Here is a 26,619-nt window from a genome sequence, read left to right as displayed (position 1 = left end):
AGTGCCAAGAATCGACCTTGTTTGTTGGAAATTTGAGTTGTTCGGAATAAATGAACACATTACCAGCATGGTTTCGTTGTTCGATTGGTTAAATTGGAAGTTGCCTCCAATTTTGAACGTGTAATAGTAGTCGCCTACAGTCTGGTTTTGCGTCAACACAAACACCGACACGTTGGTTATGGCGTCGCCTTCGCTGTTTATAACACGTTGCATACCCAATACACCTGTTAATGGAAACAACGTATAGACAAAAACAGTGGAGTCGTTAAAGTTGGAGAAGGAGCAAAAATAAATACTATTAACTCTTAATCAGGGCACATCACTGAAAATAATTTGCACTTAAGGTTCAAATCTTAATCGTAAGGGGGTTAGGAGGATAAGCCCCACATATCACGTACATTAAAACATGGATGTTTCCATTGACACTTCGGATGTTGCTACATACAGATACAGAATAGAGAGATCTAATGGTGTTATTAAAACATGACACCAATAACACTTGAAGTCTGTGCAATTCAGGCTTAGCCTAGTGTTCTCAGATCGCTTGTGCTAGGCCTTGCCTTTATGTTGCGTGTGTTAAGCACGTGTATGTTATGCTCCTGTTTGTAATGTATAGTACGGCCTCGCCTAAACTTGGCTTGTCTTGAGTATAGGCTAGACTTGCCTTGCCTTGCCTTGCCTTGAGCTATGCCTTGCCTAGATTGTGTGTGTGTGTGTTTGAATATGTAATGCACGTATATGTAATGTACTGGTATACAGATGTACTGTACTCACTCTGGTAAGTCCCTTGCTCAAGAATCTCGTCTATTATTGCTTTTCCATCCGTGATGCTGCCTCCCTTACTCAGTGTGGCATTTAAACCATACGCGTAAAGCATAACAGCGTCGTACAAAAAATAAGCTGCTTCGTTGATCTGCAAGTGGGAAATAAAAACAAAGATGCACATTGTACATAGGCTCACAATTTGCTGTAGGAGTGCTAGTCAATTTCCCAAAGGGTTATTATTTTTAGGATGCAAATTACTACATTTGTTTATTTAGTTTGCTTTATTTATCGACATGGCGTACATAGTTTTGTTGTATTCAGTGTGTAACGGAACTTCCCTGCAATGCTAATCTGCAGGACTGGCTTAAAACTTCGGTTGAGGCATAGCCTAATAATTTTTTCGGTGTAGGCTTTTCTTTGACCAACTTGCCAGATCCAACTTGCCAGATCCAAGGCAACGTGTCCCTTTAAGCAGCTCTATGAAATTTTGCCCTTAACTTACCACCATGAGATCTGGGTCTAGTCCGGTGAAATTTGTGTTATACGGAGGCTCTTGTAAATACGTTACGATGGCATCTTTAAACTGTTGGGCGACTATCTCAGCAGGGGGCGTGTGGAACAGTACCAGGACATTTCTGTAAAATCCAAGCACCTCAGGGGTGAAATATCTCGAGTAAGGATCTGTTCAAACAAAAGATGATATTGAAAACGAATAATCAAAGAGCGTGTCTTAATCGTGAACAAATACCTTCCGTTTGAAAGGTTTGGTTACTTTTTTTACGAGAAAAAACACAAATGCCACAGATTCACATTATAAAACTTGCAAGGTTTAAAAATAAGGGAATCAATGTGTGGTGCAGAGGTTTTCAACTGGTGGTTTAATCCACACGAGGCCTGGTTCTTGATCATTTTACCGAGACGAAGTCTGGATACTGGATGATGGAGTGGGGTGTATGGGCTAAGGATAAATTTGTGTCTGTGGCGGCCATGACAGTTTGTGGGGAAAGCTAAAGACATTGGATCGTTCACTGTGTGCTTTTTTGTCCTTTGGATTGGACGTACCGCCGTTAGTCCCGTGTATTGTGTAATGTACGTTTTGAACCCAGTGCACTCATCGAACAGAAGGGGCGGGGGTGTCCTGGTTGGATTGACAGCATGTTGCGCCACAACACAATGTGCTATGTAAAAGGAGTACGGCTCATAATTCAAACTGAGTACAACATACCTTGCAGGACAATATTGTATGTTTTTAAAGCGCATTGAGCGTAACTGGGTGACGGGTATGTGTGCTATATAACAAGCCTCTAATCATTATTATAATATGTTATTACCTGCTTCAAGACCTTTTAAGTCCGACTCGTTAGGTATCTGCGAGTTGACCTGAACTACAACATACTCTCCGTTTTCCAGAAGACCCATGTCGTCTAAAGCTTGGCAGAAGTGATACAGCTCAAAGTTTTGTCCAAGAAAAATATAAACTTATGGAAGACAAAAGAGGAAAAAGAAGAAGAAGAAGAAGATGAAATTTGCGTTTTATTTACATAATGGTGGAGGGGTAATTTTTTTCTGACCAACAACAGCAACAGCAACAGCAACAGCAACAGCAACAGCAACAACAAATACAACACCAACAACAAATACAATACCAACAACAGATTCAACAACAAATACAACACCAACAACAAATACAATACCAACAACAGATTCAACAACAAATACAACACCAACAACAAATACAATACCAACAACAGATTCAACAACAAATACAACACCAACAACAAATACAATACCAACAACAGATTCAACAACAAATACAACACCAACAACAGATTCAACAACAAATACAACACCAACAACAGATTCAACAACAAATACAACACCAACAACAAATACAATACCAACAACAGATTCAACAACAAATACAACACCAACAACAAATACAATACCAACAACAGATTCAACAACAAATACAACACCAACAACAGATTCAACAACAAATACAACACTAACAACAGATTCAACAACAAATACAACACCAACAACAAATACAATACCAACAACAGATTCAACAACAAATACAACACCAACAACAAATACAATACCAACAACAGATTCAACAACAAATACAACACCAACAACAGATTCAACAACAAATACAACACCAACAACAGATTCAACAACAAATACAACACCAACAACAAATACAATACCAACAACAGATTCAACAACAAATACAACACCAACAACAGATTCAACAACAAATACAACACCAACAACAGATTCAACAACAAATACAACACCAACAACAGATTCAACAACAAATACAACACCAACAACAGATTCAACAACGAATACAACACCAACAACAGATTCAACAACGAATACAACACCAACAACAGATTCAACAACAAATACAACAACATCAACAAATAAAACAACAACAATACACATATTTAAAATATCAATCAGACACCAAAGAAAACTGAGGAGATGAATAAATAAATAAAAATTACTTCTCGTTTCTTTGTACGTTTTTTTCACAATCTTCAACAATCGCAAATCGTCTTCGTCTTCTGCATAGTACTTCCTAAAGTAGTTGGCCTCGTACTCCTCGTGGTGGGACACGTTGATGTTGTTCATCTTCATCCGGAGGAGCAGGTTATGAGCCAGCGATAAGTTATCTTCTAAGGTGGAGTATACCAAGCTAACTGTGGACCAGTTGAAGTGTCGAAGGAGCTGGATGACTGATAGGGTTACCTGTGTGTCTGTTGCGACGGTCCTAGCGAACGTAGGAAATTTCTTCTTATTGCTGACCTCGAATGACGTGCATTTCTGCATATAAACAAAATGAAAACACATGGAACATTCACAATGGTATCAAATAAAAACAAACATTGTCGTGGCTTAGCGGTTAAGAGCACCGGATTCGAAGTCTGGTGTTTCAGGTCAGCAGAATGTGGGTTCGAGTCCCAGTCATGACACTTGTGTTGTGTCCTTGTGTCCAAGCAAGACACTGTCCCATGATGCTTCGTCCTTCTGATGGGACGTGAAGCTATCGGTCCCGTGTGTTTTGTAACGCACGTGCAATAACCCAGTGAGCTTATCAAATAGAGAACCGGCTCACCTTGGTGTTGCTGGTTTGATTGACAACATATTGAGCCACAGCATCTTGTAAACCATTACACTATGTAAAAGGATTAGGTCTCATAATTCAAACGTAGTCCCATGATGCATTGGGTTAACCGTACCGCTCGTCTGAGAGTGCGCCCTCACGCGTTGTATGCGGTACCCGGTATTCGCTCGAATTACACATATCAAATTAATTGTACGGTACAAGTTTTGGATCGATGGTTCGAAGCCAACTTAAGTCGCCACCGGGTGCAGTTCCCTGTGTCAACTCGACATTGCTTAACTTAACATGCGGCAATTACGTGCGGTATCCTCCCAAGACAGAGAAATTCCCCGTGTTTATTGTGCCAATCCATCAGAAAATCTTAGCGTGTGCAAGGTTAACATTTTTCCAGCGTCTTAACGTATACATTATCACCCGGGTGCCATGTTTCTATAGGGTACAGCTAAACTGATGGTGCGCAATGCAGCACTCGTCTGCACACAGGTGTCTGGCTGTCTAGTTCCATTGACGCCTACCGTGAATTATAATGCTTTTAACGTGCAGATTAAACGACAATGATGGAAGACCATGCTTATAATATTAACAAGACTTCTATGTTAATCAAGGCGACATTGTAAATATCCACAATTTTTTAAGTAATGCGGGTGGTGTTAAGGTGCTGTTATATCAAGATATTTAAAAGAAGTATGTTGCGAGCACAATTATGTTTCCCCTTATTTTAAAACGGCCTAAGGCGAAAGGGTTTACTGGTAACGCGTACTTTTATATTATGTGTTCCTTTACTCAGTACTTCCGCCACCCAGTTACACCAATATGGGGCTCTCCACCAAACAAGCTTGCTTTTAGGAGGCTCCCCAACTTAATCAATACATTGTATCTTAAGTACCATGAGGTTGATCATTCTGTAAGCTATCTGATTGAGTGGAAATAAACTCAGCTGAACTGAACTGATAATGCACATTGAGCAGTATGATTTACTATTTAATTTGAGGATTGTAAAGCAAAAGACAAAACTCTCTGATGTTTAGTTCTCAATCCAGGGCCTTTCTGCTTAACCAGAAACAAAACTGCTTAACAATTTTCAGCAGGATGCCATTCACAAAGTGTAGGCCTACATGTGCCACGGTAGTTTAGCTGGTATTATTCTTGGAAGCATAGTTGAATATTGTGCGAAGCTACTTTTTGTGCTTAAGCAGCTTTATGAAATTGGGCCCAGTGTGAAAGGTCCAAAATGGTATGTGTAGAAGCAGGAGCAGAGTTCTATATTAAGAATTGGTCTGACAGTTTCGCCGCAACAGAATCTTAAGTTATCAGATTGTTAGAAACCCAAAGTCTCTGTTTATCGTCAGATATATATTGAGAACTACGGACGACCCTAACAAGTAAAGTGTCGTCATCAATCATACACATACCGTGAATTCCATGTGCAACTTTTATGGAGTCAAGTTTGTTAGTCACATTTTTGGGATTAATCAAGTTCACAATCTTCGGACTCACAAACTCAGTTTTTATAATGTACGGTCATAAATCCACTCACTGAGTGGGCCACTGTACAATAGCGAAACTCCTAAGGGCCTTGTCACACGAGGCAATTTAATACGGACAGCCATTTTCAGGCAATCTCTAAGAAGAACAAACATCAAAATGTTTATTTGAATGTAATTTACTTGGACAGAAAGATTGTGTTAGAAAAATGTCTGCTATACAACCGAAGTATTTCTTTTTGCATGCAATGCGATTGATTGCCTCAAAGTTGCCTGTAAACATTGCCATCAGTGACACGGCATATGAGGGCCGTGTCACATGAGACAATTTACAAGGCAACCAGTTCCAGGGAATCTCCAAGAACGAAAACAAAAACTTACGTGCTAATTTCAGCACAATTGTCTCGGGGATATTACTAGAAAAATGTATTTTGTACTACTGAAGTTTTCTTACAATTCGGGACAGTTGATTGCCTCCAAGTTGCCTGTGGAAGTTGCCTCGTTTGACAACTTTATAAATTGTCGAGTATCAGACAAAATGTATGGAGAAATAATATTAAAAAAGCCTTCATTCAGTTAAAGAGATAACAAGCTAGTTATGTTCCAATGTCTTTATTATACACCCGTATCTTAACTGATAAAAGTTCTGCAATCCAATGCCAACTATAATTATAATATTGTTGTGATATCAGAGTCAGCACACCCGCATTAATGTTGTGTGTATTTATTAACCAGATATGATTATATTCCACATTTTACATATATATAGTAATTGTTTGATTACATATTCGCCTTTTCATGGCTTATTCCGAGTACGGCCTCAGCAAGGTTCAACCTACATTTTAAAATATTTACAACATTGATTTAAGCCAGCATATCGACTTGTACATTATATTTGTTAAAGTGGGCATTCTATAAATTATTTACGCTTTGAACGCAGCTCAAAGCACTGTTTGCAATGGTTGTTCCGTGGATATTACGTTCAATTCAATTCTCTCTTTGTGTGAAACAACCTACAAAATCACCATCTGGAAACTTCAGCGAAAATTAACATTTTTTTCAGTCAGTAAATATTTTCTCTGGACGGATGGGTAACTACTTTGGGTTAAAAATATGCCACTATTTCACACGAAGATGATAAGAGGGACAGAAAAACCATCACGGAACGCCCCCCACATTATTTTGAGCTTTTAGCCAAGTAATTGTTTCCTCTAATATTACCGACACTGTAATCCCACTTTGCTAATATGTCAGTAAATCTTGTCTCTGGACGGATAGGTCAATAATTTGGATTGATATTATTTATTAAAGTTGATAGTATTTTCTGTATTTCTTTCAATTTTTTTTAAAAATATTTTTAGACTCGCAAGCCGAATTGAATTTCACTGTATATGTTTATATTATATGTGTGCCAATAAAACAACTGAATTGAATTGAATTGATAGGCCCTCCTATTTTAAGCTAAGAAGAAAACAAAAACAAACCCCAAATGCCCACTTCGTTTTGATAGTTCGCAAGGCTTTGTGCCAAGATATTATTTCCTCTGGAAATGCCGAATGTCACCTTTGCCATTTTGTCAGTAAATATTGTCTCTTGACGGACAGTAAATTATTTTGGATTAATAATACATTTGTTAAATCAAACTATTTCAAACGAAGGACAAAACCACCATAATCACACACATGTTGATAATGACTATGCAAATCTTTGTGTCAACTATTGTTTCCTCTGACACAACATTGTCATCGCTTTTGTTAGCCACACTGTCCTGGGCTTACCCAACTCGGCGAAAATGTCAATAGAGTAGTAATTACCTTCTAAAATCTCAATCATGTAAATCAGAAAGCCGTCGGCATCTTCATTCTTCCGCAGATGGCCTCTATATAGACGCAAATGTCATTCCGTAAAGGCAGTGGACACTGTTGGTAATTACTCAAAATAATCATTATCATAAAAAAAACTTTCTTGATTACGAGTAACGGGGAGAGGTTGATAGTATAAAACAATGTGAGAAACAGCTCCCTTTGAAGTGACTTGGTTTTCGAGAAAGAAGTAATTTTCCACGAGTTTGATTTCGAGCGACCGATTAAGAATTTGAGGTCTCAAAATCAAGCATCTGAAAGCACACAACTTCGTGTGACAAGAGTGTTTTTTCTTTCATAGTTATCTCGCAACTTCGACGACCGATTGAGCTCAAATTTTCACAGGTTTGTTATTTTATGCATATGTTGAGATACACTAAGTGGGAAGACTGGTCTTTGACAATTACCAATAGTGTCCAGTGTATTTAACCATGGAAAACGTTACACTAATTCCTAAATGCCCGAGCCGGTTATATTTAATGATCAGACCACTATACCTGCTACAGTAATACTTGTTTTAAAGTTCCGAACATGGCGCGGTTCTTGCCCGAAGAAAGTCTTTGCAAATCCCGAAATATTTGTAGTGTATCTTGCATTGGATATTTTTTGTTATGTGTATGAATATTATGTATGACGTTTTAATTTAGAAACTAGAAATAGCTTCTCACCAATATAGATGGTATAGATGGAATTTTTTTATAGAATGGCTTGACTAGTCTTTTTATAATTGAATTTACTATATCTTCCGCAATGCGTTCTAAACTTACCAAAAAGTTGAACATTAATTACACATTTACTCAGAAGTTTGATATTTTGATATAGTTCTTGTATGTAAAAAATCTCCCGTTGGTTAATCCATAAGCCAAATAAATAAGCTTAATGAATAAAAGGAATTGTTTAATGATTGAATTTGTTAAACCGGGAAATAATTTACTTTAAGGAATATATCCACCTACATAAATCACAAACAAATAACACTACAGTTGGTATGCAGTGTATTACTGCAATTCATGTATACTGCAATTCATTTCCGATTTTAAATCTACTTGTTAAGTACAATGGTGCATCTATATCCTGTTGTTTTGCCTGTTTAAACTCAATGAAGCAAACTCAATTTTCATCGGAAACCAGGATCCTTAACATAAAAGGGAAAACGTACTTTCGTTCGTTGGAACCGTTGGATTGTTCCAATCCTTTGCAAATTTAATGTAGATGCATGAACACAAAATTAAATTTGGAAGACTCAGTTTAACGTTGGTAGTGTTTGTTGAGATACTGCTGCCATCTGGAGCGGATGTCCATGCAGGGAGAATAATCCTTAATATTGGTAAACACTCTACAAACGTTTCATGTAGAATCGTTTCTCATTGAAATGTTTAAAATCCCTCTCTCTAAAACCACATTCCTGTTAAGGGATTTTTTTCTCAAAGTGGGTTAGCTTATCAATAGGCCTAGCTATTGTCATACCAAACAGGCTGAGTTTGTAGGGTCAATTATTGTTGGAGATTTAATTACCAAAGATAAATCTGGGCAATTTTACTTTACTGCATTATGTGTACAAAACCAACGGCAAAGGTGGCTACTATGAGTCGCCACACGATTCCGTGCCCAAGTTCGTCATAAACAAACAATATCCGACAATCAATTTGCCTTGTGGAACTATTGCGTGACTAAGACCAAAATAAAAATAGTCGAGAACAAATCAAATCTTAAATGCTGACCCACTAAATACCACAGACCTTCACATAGTATATTTAAAAACAAACAAAGTCCCACAGGACTGATGGTAAAATCAAAATGAATTCAGTTTTGTGCACGGGCCTATTCCGCTTGGGTTTAACCCAACAACCAAAGGAATAGATCAAGGCTAGAGCTAGCTATAACCGTTTGTTGTTGGCGTCCATTAGAAGCAAAGCGTTTATTTGTATTGAACTCCCCAACGGTTACCGGGCGGAAGATCAAAGTTGAACCAAAAACAGAGCCGTTTCGTCCCTCGCTGATTTAAACGGAGTTGCTCGGTAATTAAATAATGTCGTCCATGGGTCAGTCCTTGCCCTAGAGAGCTCGTGAGTTCCACAACAACCCAATATTTCATTAATCACGATACACTTAAAAAGTTGAGGGAAAAAGAAAAAAAATTAGCACAGTTGTGACCTCATGGTTCGGGCCGGTACTGTAGCTGGCGTGTGCCATCCATTAGCAGTAAACGGCACGTCCGCTGTATAATTAATTTGGGTAGAAATCTTGAAGGTAATTGCTAACAGGTATACACACAATGCTGAATTCGCATTAACTGTTAATGTAGTCGTGAAAACGTAATGTATGGTAAATGGATGGCGGTGTATTATTGAAGGGGAAGGATGCTGAGTGACTGTGGGGGGGGGGGGGGGTACGACAGCATCAGTATCCCGTATATACATGGGTGATAATTAATTTAAATGAATGCAGGCTTACTGTTTAATATTAAGTGTGAAATTGATATAGTACAACTATTTCCTTGTACGAAATAAAGTCATTGTTTTTATTATGGCATTCCTATAAAGAGAGATAAATGACTAAATAAATATTTCCCCACATTCGATGTTGGATCATGTTTTGAAAAGAATGAACTATAAACAACAGCAAACTTGCAGGTACGATCATGTAGTACAAGCATGTCGTACATTATTGAGGGAGTGTTGGCTTTAAACCAAAACGGCTCTTTTCAAAGTCAACACTCCCTCAACAAGAGACTTAACTTATGGTTGTGCCCGCAAGTTTACTATTACATTTTAGTACATATTCTTATTATTCACATTATCACTTATGTTTTGAAAACATGAGTTTCGTAAAATGTGTTATACGGAGGAGTGGGAAACGAAATCTTTACAAATGTTTCAAAATTCTCTGTGAATCTGAGACAAAAACCACCAAACTATGTTGTAACAACGAAATGGGATTACGAAAAAGAAAAGAAAAAATGATTACACACTCGAAACTCGTCTTGAACTCAATTTGTAGCCAGCCTACTTCCGGAAGTGTGTTTCAAAGGCACTTGACAAGTAAAATGTTTCAATGTTAACAGTTTTCATCGGCACACATTGGCCATGGATTTTCACTTGAACGACCCGCGAGTCAATATTAGTTCAGCTTCAGTCTTGCCAAATGGGACTATGTGGTGGATGGGGACACAGCGAGCATAATTGCCACCCGAATCTCCCCAAGCAGAGGGCTGTGGGACTCCTGTAGATTATCCCTGAAGAACTTGCACTAGAGAAGAGCAGGAGTTTTGTTTGCGGATCAATTCGTGTGCATTTCTCTTTGTCATCAAAAATATGTGGCTTCCCAGACCTTTTTCATTAAGTAAAAGAGTAAAAGTGTATATACTAAAAATTATACAGAAGTCTAAAATATTGTTCAAAATAAAACAACTGTTGCCAAGTAAAAGAAATACTGAAACGATATACAACAGCAACCTCGACCTCAAATTGCCAATAATGTCAGCAGAAACACCAATACGACGAAATGAAATTGGAAACAAAATAAAGCAAATGATAACATTGAAAAAGAAAGTATTGAAGACAAGGCCCGATTGAGGCGCAATACTAGAGACGAGAAACCTAGAAACAAAAATTGTTTTACGGGTGCATTGATTTAAATATTTAGAATTGTAAATTAAGCCTTTTTCAAAATATCTTTTTAACTTGCTTCATGTCTTATCATGTCTTACTCCTTCAGTACAAAGGTTGACACGTGGCTAACAATACCATTTGTTTGATTTATTTTAGGGGTCACGCAGCTTCGCTTCTAATCTCAACATTTCTGGGTAAGTTAATCTGAACATTCATTTCGAAGTTCATAAATCCGGAATTTGTATATTATTTTTGTTGTACTGATGCGAACTCCTGCTTCAGTAGGAGACTACGTTGTAGCGCTTTTTGAAATAGTCCTCCATTGGGGAGGTGTGCATAACGGCGATATTAATAACGTAGTCTCATTTAAAGACATGATTTGACAGGTTTTTACAGAACAACACCTGGGATAGACCTACGAAAGCTTTCTTTCTAGAACCACCTTTGGTACTTTTCGTTATTGCGTATTGACCGTGCACGAAGCGCCTAACCTTGGATCTTAAGATGCACGTCCTCACCAATCATACTAACCGTGAATGAGACGCTTTTGTTTTCGAATGACTACATTCTTAAAAACTGTCTTCGATTCCCTGTATCGTTGTTGGAGAAAAATGCCCTTGCTCCTGTCCCAACACATTATCGCATATTGCATTGTCCTTGATGTAGTCCTTTAAAAAACACCCGGATTCAACCGAATCGAGGAGCTAAAAGACAGTATTTTACGCGGAAATATTTCAAAGGGTGACAAGTGCCGATGGGTTTTAGGAGCATCCACTTTTTGTGAAATATATTTACGTTTGAAATATTATACCCCTCCCCCGATCATTTTTTTGAACTCTCCATTGTGCTTTAAAGGGTTCTGATACCTTTTGCAGATCAAGTTTGTCGTCATGACATGAAGCTACTAAATGTAATTGAAGATAATATATGTAACCAAAATTGCACTGTAGAAGTTTCAGCTTCATTTGTCGTAAGTTTTCTTTTGTGAAAATCACAGAGCAATGTCTCCGTGAGATTCGCTTACTTACGTTTTACATGCTTAAGTAAAGATACGAAAATTGTTTTACTTGTTTCTAAAGAGTTACAGCACCTCAGCAAATAACATGTTTAATTTTCAAAACCGTGTTAGTTTAATGTAAATCTGTGGACATTGTGTATTTTGCTGTACAAACAGGACACAAAACTCTTAAATACTGCATCATATTGCTGGTATGTAAGCCTATGTATGTGATTTTAGTACTTCGAAGATAAATAACTTAGCTGCAAAATATATAGGGTCAGCACGTGGTGCGGATACCTCGGGATGATGGTTTGGAGTTACATCAGTAGCACAACGGATTTGCAGGTGCACTTCATGGCAAATATAATAACAATAATAATCAACCCAATTTTAATGGCCGCGCCGTTATAAATAGATCAGAGTGTTTCCATCCCAACGGTGTTCATGAAAACTACTCTTGGAAATAATTTGTTTTCTTTAGTCTGTGGATAAATTTGTAGGTCAACTCACCTCATTCCATTCTAATTTATTTCAAAAGGTATTTTTCTTTTGTCAACAAGCCTTTTTAATGCATAGGCTTTATCTTATTATTAGTAACTGCAAACTCATCCGTACGTTTTTAAGGCACTGGACACTATTGGTAACTACTCCAAATAAACATTGGCAAACAAAAAACCTGTGAGGAAGTAATGGTGAAATGTTGAGAGTATAAACCATTGTGAGAAACGGCTCCCTACCTCTGAAGTAACGTAGTTTTTGAGTGAGACGTAATTTCTCACTCAAAAAGACTTCAGGTCTGAAGTTTTTTTTATGCTGTCTTTTCACTCATCTGAAAGCACACACATATGTGCAACCTGAGTGTTTTTCCTTTTATTATTCTCTTGCAACTTCGATGACCAACATGTTGTTGTGATAGGCCTACTCCGAGTGAGAACATTTGTCTTTGACAATTACCTGTGTTGAATGTGGTGAAACGAGGGTCTGTGCTCGTCTCATGAAAATGTGTCGGTGCACTAGAGGCATGATGAATCATAAAACTTGGCACACATGCCATGAGCAAATCAAACTTCAAGGGTACCCCCATCAGTTTAATAAAGATCGCAGACCGACCGAACACATGAAACTTTACCCCAAACCACACGGAGGATCACGAATTGCGCCTTGGCGAAAGAAGATCTTTTATCTCAGACAGAAAAAAAATAAAGAGAAAAATTAATAGAGATTGTCTGCTTAATAAGCATATGAAGGGTCCAGCTGAAATGGCAGCGTATATCGACGGCATGTTGGGTAGAGAGGAGACGATATACGATCGGTGCCGTCAAATTAAGCACGATCAGGAAGTATCGTCGCTGCCCCGCGCACATCCAATGGGAAGTCCCGGTCAATACATACGGGGGACTTGGGGTTTAGATGTGGAGCGATTGTACGGTGAGATGGTCTGCTTCTGGGCTTCGGGCGAAGTGTCGGGCTCGGCAGCCGTGACTTCTAGTACGGCTGGCGAGCAAGCAGAATAAGCCCTACTGGGCAAAGGTCTTAGGATAGATACATGACGCGACCAGCAAAAACTGCTTGTGCTCTCTCGACTTGACAATTGTCATTTTAGATCCATGTTGCTGAGTAAGGACCCGTTTTATTGATTTTTATTTGAGATAACAAGAGACGAGCGAAACAAAAAGCTAACTAATCAGAGATTGGATTTGAATCCTATCTCGAGATAAAGTAATCATTATAAATGCAGCCATTTGATAATTAGTAATGTATGCATCGCACAGTAAAATCAGCATTGGTATGTTATCGCATATCAATTAAAGTGCTGGTACTTCATAGTAAATGGTAACCCGACTGGTAGCGACTATAAGGAAGCAAAATGGGAGACTTTATTTGGAACTCTAGGTGGCAGCAGACTTACCAGGTGAATTTCCATTGTTTACGTAGTTCTGAGCATGCGCACATTACCGAAAACAATGGATTTTACCTGGTATGTCTGGTGCCACCAAGCGCCAAAAAGTCTCCAATTGAATGCACACGAATTCGGTTGGTTCAGTTTTTCAATAGTCTCCGTTTGTTCTTCCTCTCCACAGGTTGCAGAAAGCCCTTGGCAAAAATGCTTTGTATGATGCAGGAGACATGTTAAATAGTTCGTTTTCCAAATAACTTATACTAGTAACCACTTCGAGAATTCAGCAATTAGGTAAAACATGTTCTGTCAGCGTTCACATGATATAAAGCGGAAGCGCGCAAACAATTTACAGATCTTGTTAAATATTGTGGAATTAGTTGCAATTGCGTTTATTGGTTATTTCCGTTCTGCACGCTGATAAAAAACTTACCAATTCCGAGGAGATTAAATAAAAATCCAAATAAACAAACATACATCATTTTATCACAAGCCAGGAAGGAAAAGGCAATCAATTGACAGTTTGGCGGGCACTACATAAGTGGAGTTTTTAATTATCCTAAAAATAAATATGAATAATATATTAATTCATTGACGCCAGTGAAACGTTCAGTCAGATCTGGTTGTTGTGTCTGAGCCTAACGTTGCAGCGCTTAACTGCTCTTCCTCATTAACCCTCTTGTTTCAAATTGGGAATCAACATTATAATATAACATCAGAAACAAGTGTATGTGCAACATATAAATAAACAAGCCCTATTAACAACCTGTAATAATAATGTTGTGATAATAATAGTGGTTCATGGTTCAAGCTATATGTGGTGGTTCTTGAACTTGAGGGATTTCGTTCTTCACAGATAGTTCAAGCAGTGCGCCCAATTATTAGCATTTTTGCGATGATAGTGGTTCCGTGGTTTCCCGTTTTATATGGTGGTTCTTGAATTTGAGGGATTTTCCTCTGCACAGTCTAGTCTGCAAATGTGACCGATGCATCAGTGTACGTCGAGTGTTAAGGTACCTGATAACTGTTATCATCTTAACAAATACAGTTTGGAAAACTATTCGTTCTCAAAAACGGTGGTTGGAGGCTCCCATCATACACAGTTGTAAATCCTCATTGCTGATTCAATATAAACCAATTTTTTGATTTCATCTTCGGCTAAGTATTCTCCAGCTGTTGTAAAAGTATAATATCCCACATGGAAATGACAACAAACCAGTGCCTTTAAGTCTTACAGTTGAACCTTGGAAGGTTATGGAACTGTACAGGCCGATCAGATTCAGGTTAAGATTGACAGGTTCTTGCACTGACTTTCTCTACACTCTCCATGAAATGGACTCCGGGAGAAACCCCGACTATATTCGATTCCAAGCCGTATATATCCATAGGAATACATTGATACCCCATCCCTACTGGCATAACATGATATTCCCAACCTGTGCAAAGGGGGGGGGGGGGGGGGGGGGGGCTAATTTAATGTTAAGAACCATATTGTTTTTTTTTTGCGTTTTGCCGATCTCATTTTGTAGGGGTGTGCCCCCCGGCCCATGCCATTCTTTATACCATGCAGCCAGAGGAGCTTTTTAACCTGCTGTGACTAGTTGAAAGGAACCACCTCACCTTAAGAATCCCAAGAGAAGGGGTATGAGGTTCAATTCAGTAACCGGACCACTATTGAATTAGCCGGACTAATAATATTTGCCTCTTCACTATAATGCGAGGATAATCTGCCCTTCGCTGGGAAAATTGGCATGTTAAGTGTTAACGACATTTTAATTTTTGGCGAATGGTTATCATGCAAGAAATGACCCCGAGTAGGTTTGCAGGCAAGAAGGACTGTGTGTTAAAGGGACTGGACACTACTCAAAACAATTGTTAGCATGAAAACTTAATTGGCAACATGCATGAGAGCTGTTAATATTATAAAACATTGTGAGAAACGGCTCCTTCTGAAGAAAAATTGTTTTTGAGAAAGAGGTTATATTTCTCATTCAGATATTAAAATACTTCAGGCCTGAAGCCCTTCATTACAGCATCTGAAAGCGCACTAATATTGAGCAACAAGGGTGGTTTTTCTTTCTCACATCTCTTGCAACTTGTACATGAGCCCAAGTTTTCACTGACTTGTTATTTGATTCATATGTTGGGATACTACTGTTTTTTGACAATACCAAAGGTGTCCAGGGGTGGATTTCACAAAGGTAGTCCTAACTTAGGACTAGTCCTAGGCAATGCTAAGAGATAGGACTGGTCCTAAGTTAGGACCAGTAACTCATCCTAACTTAGGACTGGTCCTATCTCTTAGCATTGCCTATGACTAGTCCTAAGTTAGGACTACCTTTGTGAAATCCACCCCAGTGCCTTTAAAGGAGAGGAAGTAGAGAAGAAAGAAACTCAGGAAGAGTAATCTCTCTAAAAGGATCATTCAGATGACATGGCAACCTGTTGGAATGCCATGATAGCAATCAAGTCTGTGTGCAAAGACAATACGGGATCGAGGGAAAGAAAAACCAACCTCTTTGTGGCACTGAGATGAGATGCAGCGTATTGAAAACGAAATACTATGGGAACAGATAGCCTTGCATGCCACATATGGATTGCTTTCAATTTCTCAAAAAGCCATCTCCGTTATGTGCCGCATATAGACCCAGGAAAGAGAAAGAGAGGGGGTTGCCGGGGGAGGGGGGGGGGGGGTCGCGATAGGCAGCGTATTGGGAATGAAAAACGCATGGGGATTGATAGCCTTGCATGCCAAATATGGATTGCTTTCAATTTCTCAAAAAGCCATCCCCGATATGTGCCACATATTGTAGAATCAGGAAACAAAAAGAGAGGTTGGGGGGGGGGGGTGATTGGGGGGGGGGGGTGATTGGGGGGGGGGGGGGTCGTGAGATGCAGTCATTGCAAACGAAATAATGCATGGGACTAGATAGCCTTGCATGCCACTTATGGATTGCTTTCAATTTCTCAAAAAGCCATTCCCCGATATGTGCCACATTATTATAGACTCGGGAGAGAGAAAAGGAAGGGGATTGGGAAGGGGGTGGAAAGCTTTGCGTAGAATTCAATCAATCCGCCTATGAAATTCACCTGTACCAGACGGATGGAATGCATCTCCATGCTCGACCTGCAAACGCATTGGAAACACGCTGACGTTGTGTTTGGGGGGATCCGGAAATCCATTAAATCTTCCCTAGGTCAAGTATGGGTCCCTTTTGTACCGTGGTCATGAGATTCATCTCGCTCGATTCTTTTATTATACAAGAAGAAAAAAAAACAGAGAAGGGATAAAAAATGGCATCTGATACCACCTGCTCGGTAAGGACACCCAGGTAATTCCCAGCTGGAATAATCGCGTGCAGTATTGATCGCAAACACTGCTCGGTATAGAGTGGGTGAAAAAATATTACTTAGGGACAACACACACGCCAAAAGCTCCTCGATGATGTGCACCTAGTGCCTTGGTGTTTTTTTTTATTTGGAGTGGGTTCGTTTTCTCCCCGTCCTTCCCTCTCTCTAAAAAGCATACATTAATATCGGAAACGCAACACCGAGTGATGACCTAAATTCATGAAGTATCATGAAGGGGGTGCTTAGACAGGCAGCCACCGATGGGTTTGTATATGTTTAGCATTTACTGTATACACAATGGATGAATCGATGTTATGGAACCCATGGGCCTCGTTCCGTCAGTCAGTGAGACAGAGACTCCCACGGAAAGAGAAAGGAGGGCAGAAGACATGCGTCAGTTTTAACTGTCTGTCTTTTTAGTGGGTTGGATGTCAGAGGGTCACGAGTCACGTCACTGTTAAAGCGTCGTAGAACAAGTTTGAGTTGTCAAAACTTCAATTTGATTATTGAAAAAAATGCCGGTATGGACAAACAAAACACCATTGGCCTAGAAACACTTTTAGTGTTGTAGGGCCTTGCAGATGTTATCCATTAGAAATGATAAGTGATGCTCCATATGCCTATGCTTGGACAGAGGAAGAGAAGAAGGGTCTGTTCTATAATAAGGTAAACTTTCTTTTGATATTTGAGTGTGACCCCAAACAGTCTTTTCCTTTGCGATTCCGTTACTTGAAGTGATTTTGTCAATAATTGCTCGCGATGCAGTTACCTCTGATGATGATAATTAGCCATTGAAGTGACTTGAACTTAGACCTGTACACTTTCAAATTCCAAATATTACACAGTTTTAAACTCAATACTAAATAATGCAACACTTGTTAATGTTATCTTCAAGTGATCTTGTCAACAATGTCTCCATCGCAGCCTACTCGCGAAGTAGTTATCACTGCTAATGATAACGAGATAATTGAAGTCGTATAAACTTTACCAGCACACTTCTGAATACAGAATACACAGTTATATTGAAACCTTAACACTATTGCAACACTGACATGTTTTTAGGATATAGAACAACCTATATCTTAGTAGATCAGCCATTTTATTGATAGGCAAATAACTCATGCGTCTCATCTCATCTGTATCACAATACCCGTCAAAATGAAAATCCATATCAAAGCTCGAGTACACGTGTTTCAACTAGGTCATGTTGATTTACTGGTTCCATTACGCCTCGAGTAACGCCGCGCTTTTTTATTGAGGCTCCAAGTGGCGTGTCTTGCACCCCCGTGGTCTGACCACATTGTTCACGTTGTGTATTACAATGGCTTACTAATTGCATCTCTCGAGCACCAGACTATCAATCAGAGTTGACACCGGAATTGTGTTCAAACTTGTTAAGGGCACCCGGAGGAGGTAGCTCGTTCATAAAGCCCGTGGATGCGGGTATCGCTAAACAATAACGACGGGAGAAGACAAAAGAGATGCGACGGTTTCTTCTGATTTCTCTTGGGTCAGTTTGGGGACACTGAGCAGGGATGAGACAGGAAACAGTTATCTTTTTGTGCCAGAGTAAATATTGTAACGATTGGAGTGTGCCCCTTCTACATCAAGGCCCATTACTCATGTAAACAGACACCATTGGAAGTGAAAGTACCCTAAAAACTACACTTGAATTGGCAGGAGAGCTCAACAAATTCGGCTCAAGATCTCAATATTGGTTCACCTGTACTTTAAACAAATTAGAGAACGGGAGAGGAAAGGTAAAAACTATGCCGCGTTATAATCAAGACAAATCCGATGAGACATGTTTTTGTTGCGGTGATTCGGCGTTCATTTTTTTTTTTACATAGAAGATTTCTCTGGGGTCTTGGGAAGTAGATCACGCCTAGAAAATAATCTAAAAACATATTTTGTGGAAATGACTTTTCAGACTGTGTGTGACCTTGTTTTTGTGCCGACTAAGTTTAATATCACTCGCATCAATATAAGCTTTGTAGTGAAGAACTGGGCCTATTGTACTGAAGGCAAGTAAGGCCGGACGACAGAAAGACCTAAATTAGGTCACGACTTCAAACAGATATCGGAGTCGCAAAACGGCACTATATAGCTGCGTTCAGCTAGGTATAAACTGATATAACATTTGCAGAAAGAATAAGATTGGGTGAATCATCCGGCTTGTTCCCTAATGAAAACGGTGATTTACGAGAAATTAAGTTTGCAGCGGAGAAGAATATTATTGTTTGTTTAACCTTATACGCCGACGTGTGTTAGCAGTGTATACTTAGTAATTTACTCGGGTGGGATTCGGACCCAATACCTTGGCAACTCTCAAACAGTGTAGTTTAGCTATTCATTTGCTCTTTAGTCGATGGTACGACACATTTCATTCACTTTAGACAAACTTGAAAACAAGTTAGATAAAGTGACATCAAAACCAGTGACATCGAAACAGGATTTTAACATTGAGTAGCTAATTCGATATAAGCATTAAACTTCAAGTTAGACAAAAACCTCAAAACCGCATCACCATCACACAACAGCAACATCATTTGAACGGGTTCGATTTGAACATACTTTCCTCCGGCGATGAAGTGTTTTCTCACCTCTCTCTCACCCCCACAGACTTTCTTCACACACTGTCAACCTCACCTGCAGACTATACTCTTAATCTAATTCCAGCTGAAGTTTAAATGTCATCACAGTCTCGGAGAGGGGAAAAAACCATAATGTTTAACCTCCAACACCAAATTAACAAAAAGGTTGGGTGAACATTATCACTAGATTCATTTGCAGACGCATGCTCGGGATTAGAGGTTGAATCAGTGCAAGATGCACTCAGGAAATGGCCTCCAAATGCCAGCGTCTAACGTGTAAGCTGAGACCATCTCCCGCAGGCTGGATCGGGTAATTTTCTTCACATGGGCTTTGCAGTGTCTCTTATCTCTCACTCTACCTCTCATTCTACATCTCATTCGGTTTCTTCCTCGTAGTCCATGCGGGCTCTTAGTTTTTATAACATTGATGGACAGATATGTAATCCGTATATATGACTTTGTAATTCCAATACGGTCATGGTTGTGTTGTTTGAGGAGTATTTCTCCAGCAAATGCGAATATTTTGTTCTCTATTAGCCTTTTGGTGGAAGAGGTACAACCTGGGGGGTTTTACTACTCAATTTTCTGACTACAATAATACTTTCGATGTACGGCAAGTTTATGAAACCATAATTCAATTGTGAAGTGCGGTCGCGTTTTGTTTTTTACATATCGCCGAAAATCCGGAGTGAATCTGTCCACGCAGGCAAAATACTCCTACCAGGAATAGACCCATACAGTCCGATAGACGTATCTGACAGAAACGTTTCTCAGATTCAACTGTTGGGGTATACATACCGTTAGATTTCCATTTCGAAGTGAGAAGATTCTCAAGACGCTTTATACTATCGAAAGCTGCTTACAGTTGGTAGTGCCATTTATTTTAAGAATGATTACCAAGCGTATACAACCCCTTTAATTTAAACACCAACAAAATTGTCCAACACGATGACAGCGTAAGAGTCCACTTCAGTGGTCACCTATTTCTGATCTGACGAAAGATGTCAATTGAGTGAAAGTGATGGCCAGAACAGTGAAAGGAACAAAGAAGGCCATGACGTGCACTAGATGAGTCACGTCCCGACTGTCACTTTGCTTCATCTTTCACTCCACCGATTAGCAAGATGATTATCAATTATTACATTATTCATCTTGGTGCAAGTTTAACATCTATTGAATTATTACATTGAATGTAATAACCACGGCGTACTTTACAAAGCGCTCTTGCATTAACCATGCGACCAATCGTCGTTATAATTTACATTATTGTATGTGAACTGGCGCCTTCTCCTATGTTATATCTTATTTGCCGCGCTGGTTATCTACTTGATTCGTGAGTGGTAATATTTTGCTTTATATCTTTGGAATAAAGACACAGTTGGAATATAAGACATTCCGTAGAACCTGAGCAAAACGTGGACTGTCCGACACAAGAAACAATCTGTACTAAAGAACAAAAAGATTTAATGGAATCTGCTTCAAAGGGTGTACACCAAATAAACGATGAGCTTGTTTTTTCCCTCTTTCTTTTAAATTTTCTGTATTTGGAATTTCAGATATATTTGATGTGATGTACTTGGCATTGTACACAAGTACATAATGTATTATAAAAAACAATCTCTTTTACTCTAATATTGAAACTGAAAAACAAAATGGTAGCAAAATATATGTTTATGTCTTGGCGGTTTCTTACCTATCTCTCACTTCACGCGATCTAAAGTATTACTCGGAGCGCTGTCAATAAGCCCTTTTCTACGTGTAATTATAAACCGTGAGCTTGGCCTAAGTTAATCACTTTTTGGTCACCATAACGCGGATCAACCACAGATTATCCATATTATTTCCTCTTTGGATTATCTTTATCCTTTATAATTTATCTTTTAAAAATTGTGGTTCAGTCCTTGATCTAAACACCACAAATATTTCTTAATCATAAAGCAACGAAGAACGATGTTTGACAACAGACAGCAATTGATGTTGTAAAAATAAACATGGATATAGAGCCAAACTTGAGGGCTGTACTATCCTTTAAATTTCACGGTTCCTCTGTCGAGTTCCCGTCGGTTTGCGGGTGATGAGCCGACGGACTATGACTTTGCCACCTTAAACCCAAGCAAAAACAGCCCAGAGGAGTTGGGTAGCAATTTATATTGCTGCAGAGAGATTGCGGGGGCATCACACTTGGTGAAACACACAACCTTATTTCCCAGGTGTACCACAACTCATTTAAGCGAGGGAGGTAACGATGACAGAAAATTCAGCTCCAACCGTATGTTGCGTTTCGAGGCAGGAATAAATTTCACACGTTAACAAGTCTAGCGACAGTAATTCCTGCAATAGCATAGGGTTCACCGGAATTCAGCACTACTGTTATAATGACACCAAGACTGCAGGGCGTCCCATAGCAATTTACCTGTTTTTCAAGACAGAATAAAACAGTGTTTACAAAATGTGTTCGGTATGTGATAGTTGATTTGCTTGTAAATGTCTGTGTCGTGTTTGGTTTTGAAATTGCCAGGGGCATGCATTCCAAGTTAACATTAGATATAGATTCGAGGCCGAAGCTCGAGTTTTATGAGTCATCGACAGCGACACTCATAGTTTGAGTGTCGCCAGAAAACACAGACAACAGCAACAACAACACCAACAAACAGCACCGACAAAATTAACTAAATCGTTAAAGAAGTTTTATAGTGGTTATACCATGGAAGTTCATCATGGATATACCAAACTCATTGGTGGTTATGTTCACACGGTGCGTGCTAAACTCCAAGCGCAGTTGGTGCGTTATATGTTCCCACGGTGCGTGCTAAACTCCAAGCACAGTTGGTGCAGTCGCAATCGTGTCTAAGGGACTTTGAGTGTGACCATTCCCAAAGCAGTGCCCTTTTAAAAGGATGCATCAAGCCGCAATAGTGGGAAGGTGGTATTTGCTATTGGGAGGGTAACAATTAAACGGCTTGGATTTGTTTCCATAACTCAAACTGGAATCCTCTTTGCAGTCGTTTCGACTAACACGAGATAACTCGGGCAAGTTTAAGACGAAGAGCGGTGTGGGAAAAGCGGTGGTCATTCACTTCTCACGGCACAGTTGCCATGAAATAGCCTTGAAACAAGGCTAAGTACGGTGTTGGTGAGATCACCAGTGTGGCAAATTATGCATGTTTTGGAGTCATGCTCGTTCTCAGAGCTGGGGCTCTGAGCAGCCATCCGTGATGGAAACATGGAATAACTCGTCCCTCTTCCACATGTAAAAAAAAAAAAATTATGAGAAGTTGGGAGTGTTGTGTGATCGTGTTTGCTCGTAGGTCATTCCCCTGGGTGACTGGTCTGTGATCAAGATGTTTTTACCTGTTGTTCGTATAATTCTGCCTCATGATGAAAATGTGATATAGGACGCGGTTCTGAAAGTTGAATTTGACGTTTTGTTGAATCTTTTGTTATTTTCTCTTAGTTGTGTGCTCAGCAATGATCAATCGAAACAAAGTATTTTACGAGACATGATTTTACAATATCAAATAAATAAGTAATAGCTTTTCACAAATCAGCAAGATGCATGTTGTTTGGTGAGCAGGACTAAAAATTATACAGTAGAGTGTGTACAAAGGAAATATAACTTTCATTAAGCTCACACGATCAAAATCTAATCAGTAGTGAAAGTATGACTTTGTACAGTTTTAACTGCACATACCCTTTAATCCCGAGAGGGGGTGTGCAGACAAAAATCAATTCCATCCCCACATAATCCCTTGGATGCACAACTTACCAGTAAACCGAATGCAGTTATTGTTTTTATTCCCCTATAGACATGCAGCGGTTAACTTTCCTGCGTGCATGACACGGGGCGTGATATCGCATCCGATACCTTCGAATTCAGAGTTGTGCTCATGAATTTGCAGATTGAGATTAAGCACTCTCGTTCCTATTTGAAGGTATGATTCTCTCCAATAAAACCTGCAGCTACATTGAAGTTTATAAGTCGAGCACACAAATGAAAAAACATAATGCAAATGGTATATAAGACGTTTGCTTGTTCAAATACACTGAATACGTTTGGTAATTGCCGAGGACTTGTATAAAAATAACCTTCTTTGTAAAAAAAAATGACTCAAAAAAATGACTCAAAAAATGACTCATTGAAGTTGCATGTGATTAAATGCAAGGAAAAGCACACTCGTGTGCTTTCAGATGCCTAAAAGAAGGCATATAACTGCTTTCGATAGTATAAAGTAAAGTGCTTAATGTAATGTGTTTGCATCTGAGAAGCGTTACTGCAGTAACGCTTCTCATTTTGTGTATGCATAGCCTGAGGAGAGTGTATTCTCTCTAGGTGGACACGGTCATGATAACATTACTATAGTAACAGTTATGTGGTAAGCAATAGTAGATTGATTGTTTGTGCAGGTCTCTGGTAAAAACATGATATTACTCTCGAAAAAGAAATCATCGTTACCAAACAAATAATTCTAAATAGTAACAAAGTGAACGGTTGTAAATATTACCTCGAGTGCATTATCCTCGTAAATGAAAGATATACCAGGCGTCAAAAGTGCAGCCAAGGATGTTTGATCGTAAACACAAGTTATTACACAGCAATAATATTCTGGTATGCATACACATCAATCCAAATAAGGTGTAGCATCATTGGTGTTGTTGAAGTGATGTTTCTTACACACTTTTACCACATCGTTGACCGTTGGCAATCAAACGAGAAGGGCGAGTGTCACGGTGCTGCAGATTGTGACTTCCTTTGAATTCAGGACCAATTTTCATAGCACAACATTTTCTAAGCACAACAAAATTACACCAAAGGGTGTTTTAGGAACACTAATTTCTGCCTAAACATTTACATCGCCGTTATTTTCAGCGTTAATGACGTTAATTTCGATTCTCCCTTCGATATCTATGTCATAACACCCATGGTGCAATTTACCCCAGTTGTTGCCGGGTATAGTTGTTGCAGGGTATGTTGGTACCATGCAAACGAGGAAACTGCCGTCGGATTCGCACAAACCATTACATGGTGCTAAAGATCTCGTAGTTTTAGTAGTCACCCATACCTTTCAGATGATACTGTACGCTACAGCGCCAGAAGCGTCACTGAGTGACGGATATGCGTGCTGTATGAAGAACCAACAATTTAATGCATTGTCAAGACCAATGTAAAATAATATCCGGAGGAATTCATTCTCTTGAGATTTCTGTTCTTCATATTAGTCTAAGTTTGGAATACAAACGCCTTATACCAGACTGAGTTTTGTTTAAAGCTGTGCATGTTGTGGAGAAATAAGAAGAAACTACAGATAAATATTGATATAGATAATACTTGCGGGTACAACCATGTGTAAGTCACTTAGGGTAAGTGTTGGCTTTGAAAAGAGCCCGTTGGGTTTCGACGTTTCGAACAGTACACTCTGCTCGTCTTCAGGAGTAGGCGAACAGAAGACGAAGCAGAGTGTATTGTTCAAAACGTCGAGACCCAACCGGCTCTTTTCAGAGCCAACACTCACCCTAAGAGATTTACACATGGTTGTTGTACCCGCAAGTTTACTATTTATTTATAGTTTCTTCGTACCTTTCCCGACTATCAAACCTTCAAGCCCATCTCATCCCGAACTCAAGACCCACCTCGTTATAAGAATGCATTTGTTTTGGTCAGTTATGAGGTGGCAATACACCCCTTTGCTGATTAAATTGTGTCTTTTCCAAATACGAAATTATATTTTGGTGCAGTACTGATTAATGTTGTCACTCTGTTCCGTTCGGACAGTAATAACAAGACTAAAGCGAAAAGGAACCTTGGCTAAATATAACCAAATACCATACAGTCCCCTAGCCTATAACAGAGAGTGACATGACCATAACGCTATTCTTGAATATTTCAAATCACACAGGGAATGTCGCCCAACACACCTCTATAATTTTATCCAACGGCTTGAATACACCTATGCACCTTACGAGCAAATTGTGTTCAGGTTTAGACTCGTGAAACTCATTTGAGAAAATGGAGAGAGACAGATAGAGAGAAGAACTGGGGGAAAAAATCTCAAAATAAAACATCTTAGTGCTGTTAACAATCATGGACTAGTCAGTTCTCTCTTAGCGAGAGTGGCCCCGAGCGCTGTGGATGAAGGGTTGTCATTTCCCGTGGCTCCCCGAGGCATAGGGGCAACGTCTTACAAGTCTCTCTAATGCACGGGTGATTTAGGTGGACTACGCATGTCTGACGTCACCAAAGATTGCTCTCCCTTGATTATAAGCCAAACGGCTCCAGACGGCTTTACTATCCTATGTGCCTAAAAAAAAAGCATCCACAATACCGTTTTTGAAGGGAAAGTCCGCTTCTTGTTTTATCTCTCTTAAAACGACAGAAATTAGGTTGAGTTTGATGTCTAAGATTTGTTTTCTCATTACAAAGTTCCTCATGGAATGAAGACTAAGTTGTTTTAGTAAATCGTGCCCTGAAACTGAATAGCCTAGCAGACATCCTCATTACAACCATGGAGGAAGAACTGTCATCAGTCATTCCCCATTGACTTTTACATTTCATGTCAACCGAGGCTTCTTCGCCTTAAAGCTCTGCAACCTGACTAAACCTTTTCTAATCAAGTTACTCATTATTCCACGGTGGTATACGCCGTTAGGATTTTCAGGTTAAGGTGCAATTACCAGAGAAAGATAATCCGGATTATAAAGCAGATTGACATTTTCATGACATTATTTGCTCATTCCTTAGCAAGAAAAACCCGGAGGTCATGTATGTAATTTGTTTGACCGAGACAGCGTCTTCAACCGCGCTCTGTCAGTTGTGAATTGAGTTATTTAAACGTTTGATATTTGGTTCATAAACTGTTTCATGTTTTACATTGGTGTTAACACTGGGGTTATTGCTGTCGGGTAGAATAAATCAGGACAATCCACT

The 26,619-nt window shown here is 39.3% G+C and overlaps 1 protein-coding gene and 1 long non-coding RNA gene across 2 annotated transcripts in view; one reads left to right on the top strand and one right to left on the bottom strand.

Annotated features, from left to right (window-relative positions):
- Positions 1 to 26,619, top strand: part of LOC139943843 (uncharacterized) — a 140,873-nt gene that overhangs the window by 16,479 nt on the left and 97,775 nt on the right. Inside the window, exon 3 of the long non-coding RNA XR_011786896.1 lies at positions 11,012 to 11,049. This is a non-coding gene — a long non-coding RNA (uncharacterized lncRNA). The remainder of the gene's footprint in view (positions 1 to 11,011; positions 11,050 to 26,619) is intronic.
- The window catches only part of LOC139943842 (speract receptor-like), a 118,182-nt gene that overhangs the window by 17,275 nt on the left and 74,288 nt on the right, over positions 1 to 26,619 (bottom strand). Inside the window, exons 2-6 of the mRNA XM_071940678.1 lie at positions 3,279 to 3,597; positions 2,097 to 2,243; positions 1,268 to 1,446; positions 775 to 913; positions 64 to 224 (exon numbers count right to left, since the gene is read on the bottom strand). Of these exons, the coding sequence (XP_071796779.1) occupies positions 64 to 224; positions 775 to 913; positions 1,268 to 1,446; positions 2,097 to 2,243; positions 3,279 to 3,597 (945 nt within the window). The remainder of the gene's footprint in view (positions 1 to 63; positions 225 to 774; positions 914 to 1,267; positions 1,447 to 2,096; positions 2,244 to 3,278; positions 3,598 to 26,619) is intronic.

This window comes from Asterias amurensis, chromosome 11, assembly GCF_032118995.1.
Source record: "Asterias amurensis chromosome 11, ASM3211899v1".
Lineage (NCBI taxonomy): Eukaryota > Metazoa > Echinodermata > Asteroidea > Forcipulatida > Asteriidae > Asterias > Asterias amurensis.
Note: the sequence above shows the minus strand (reverse complement) of the source record. Positions and strands in the feature narration are given on the sequence as shown.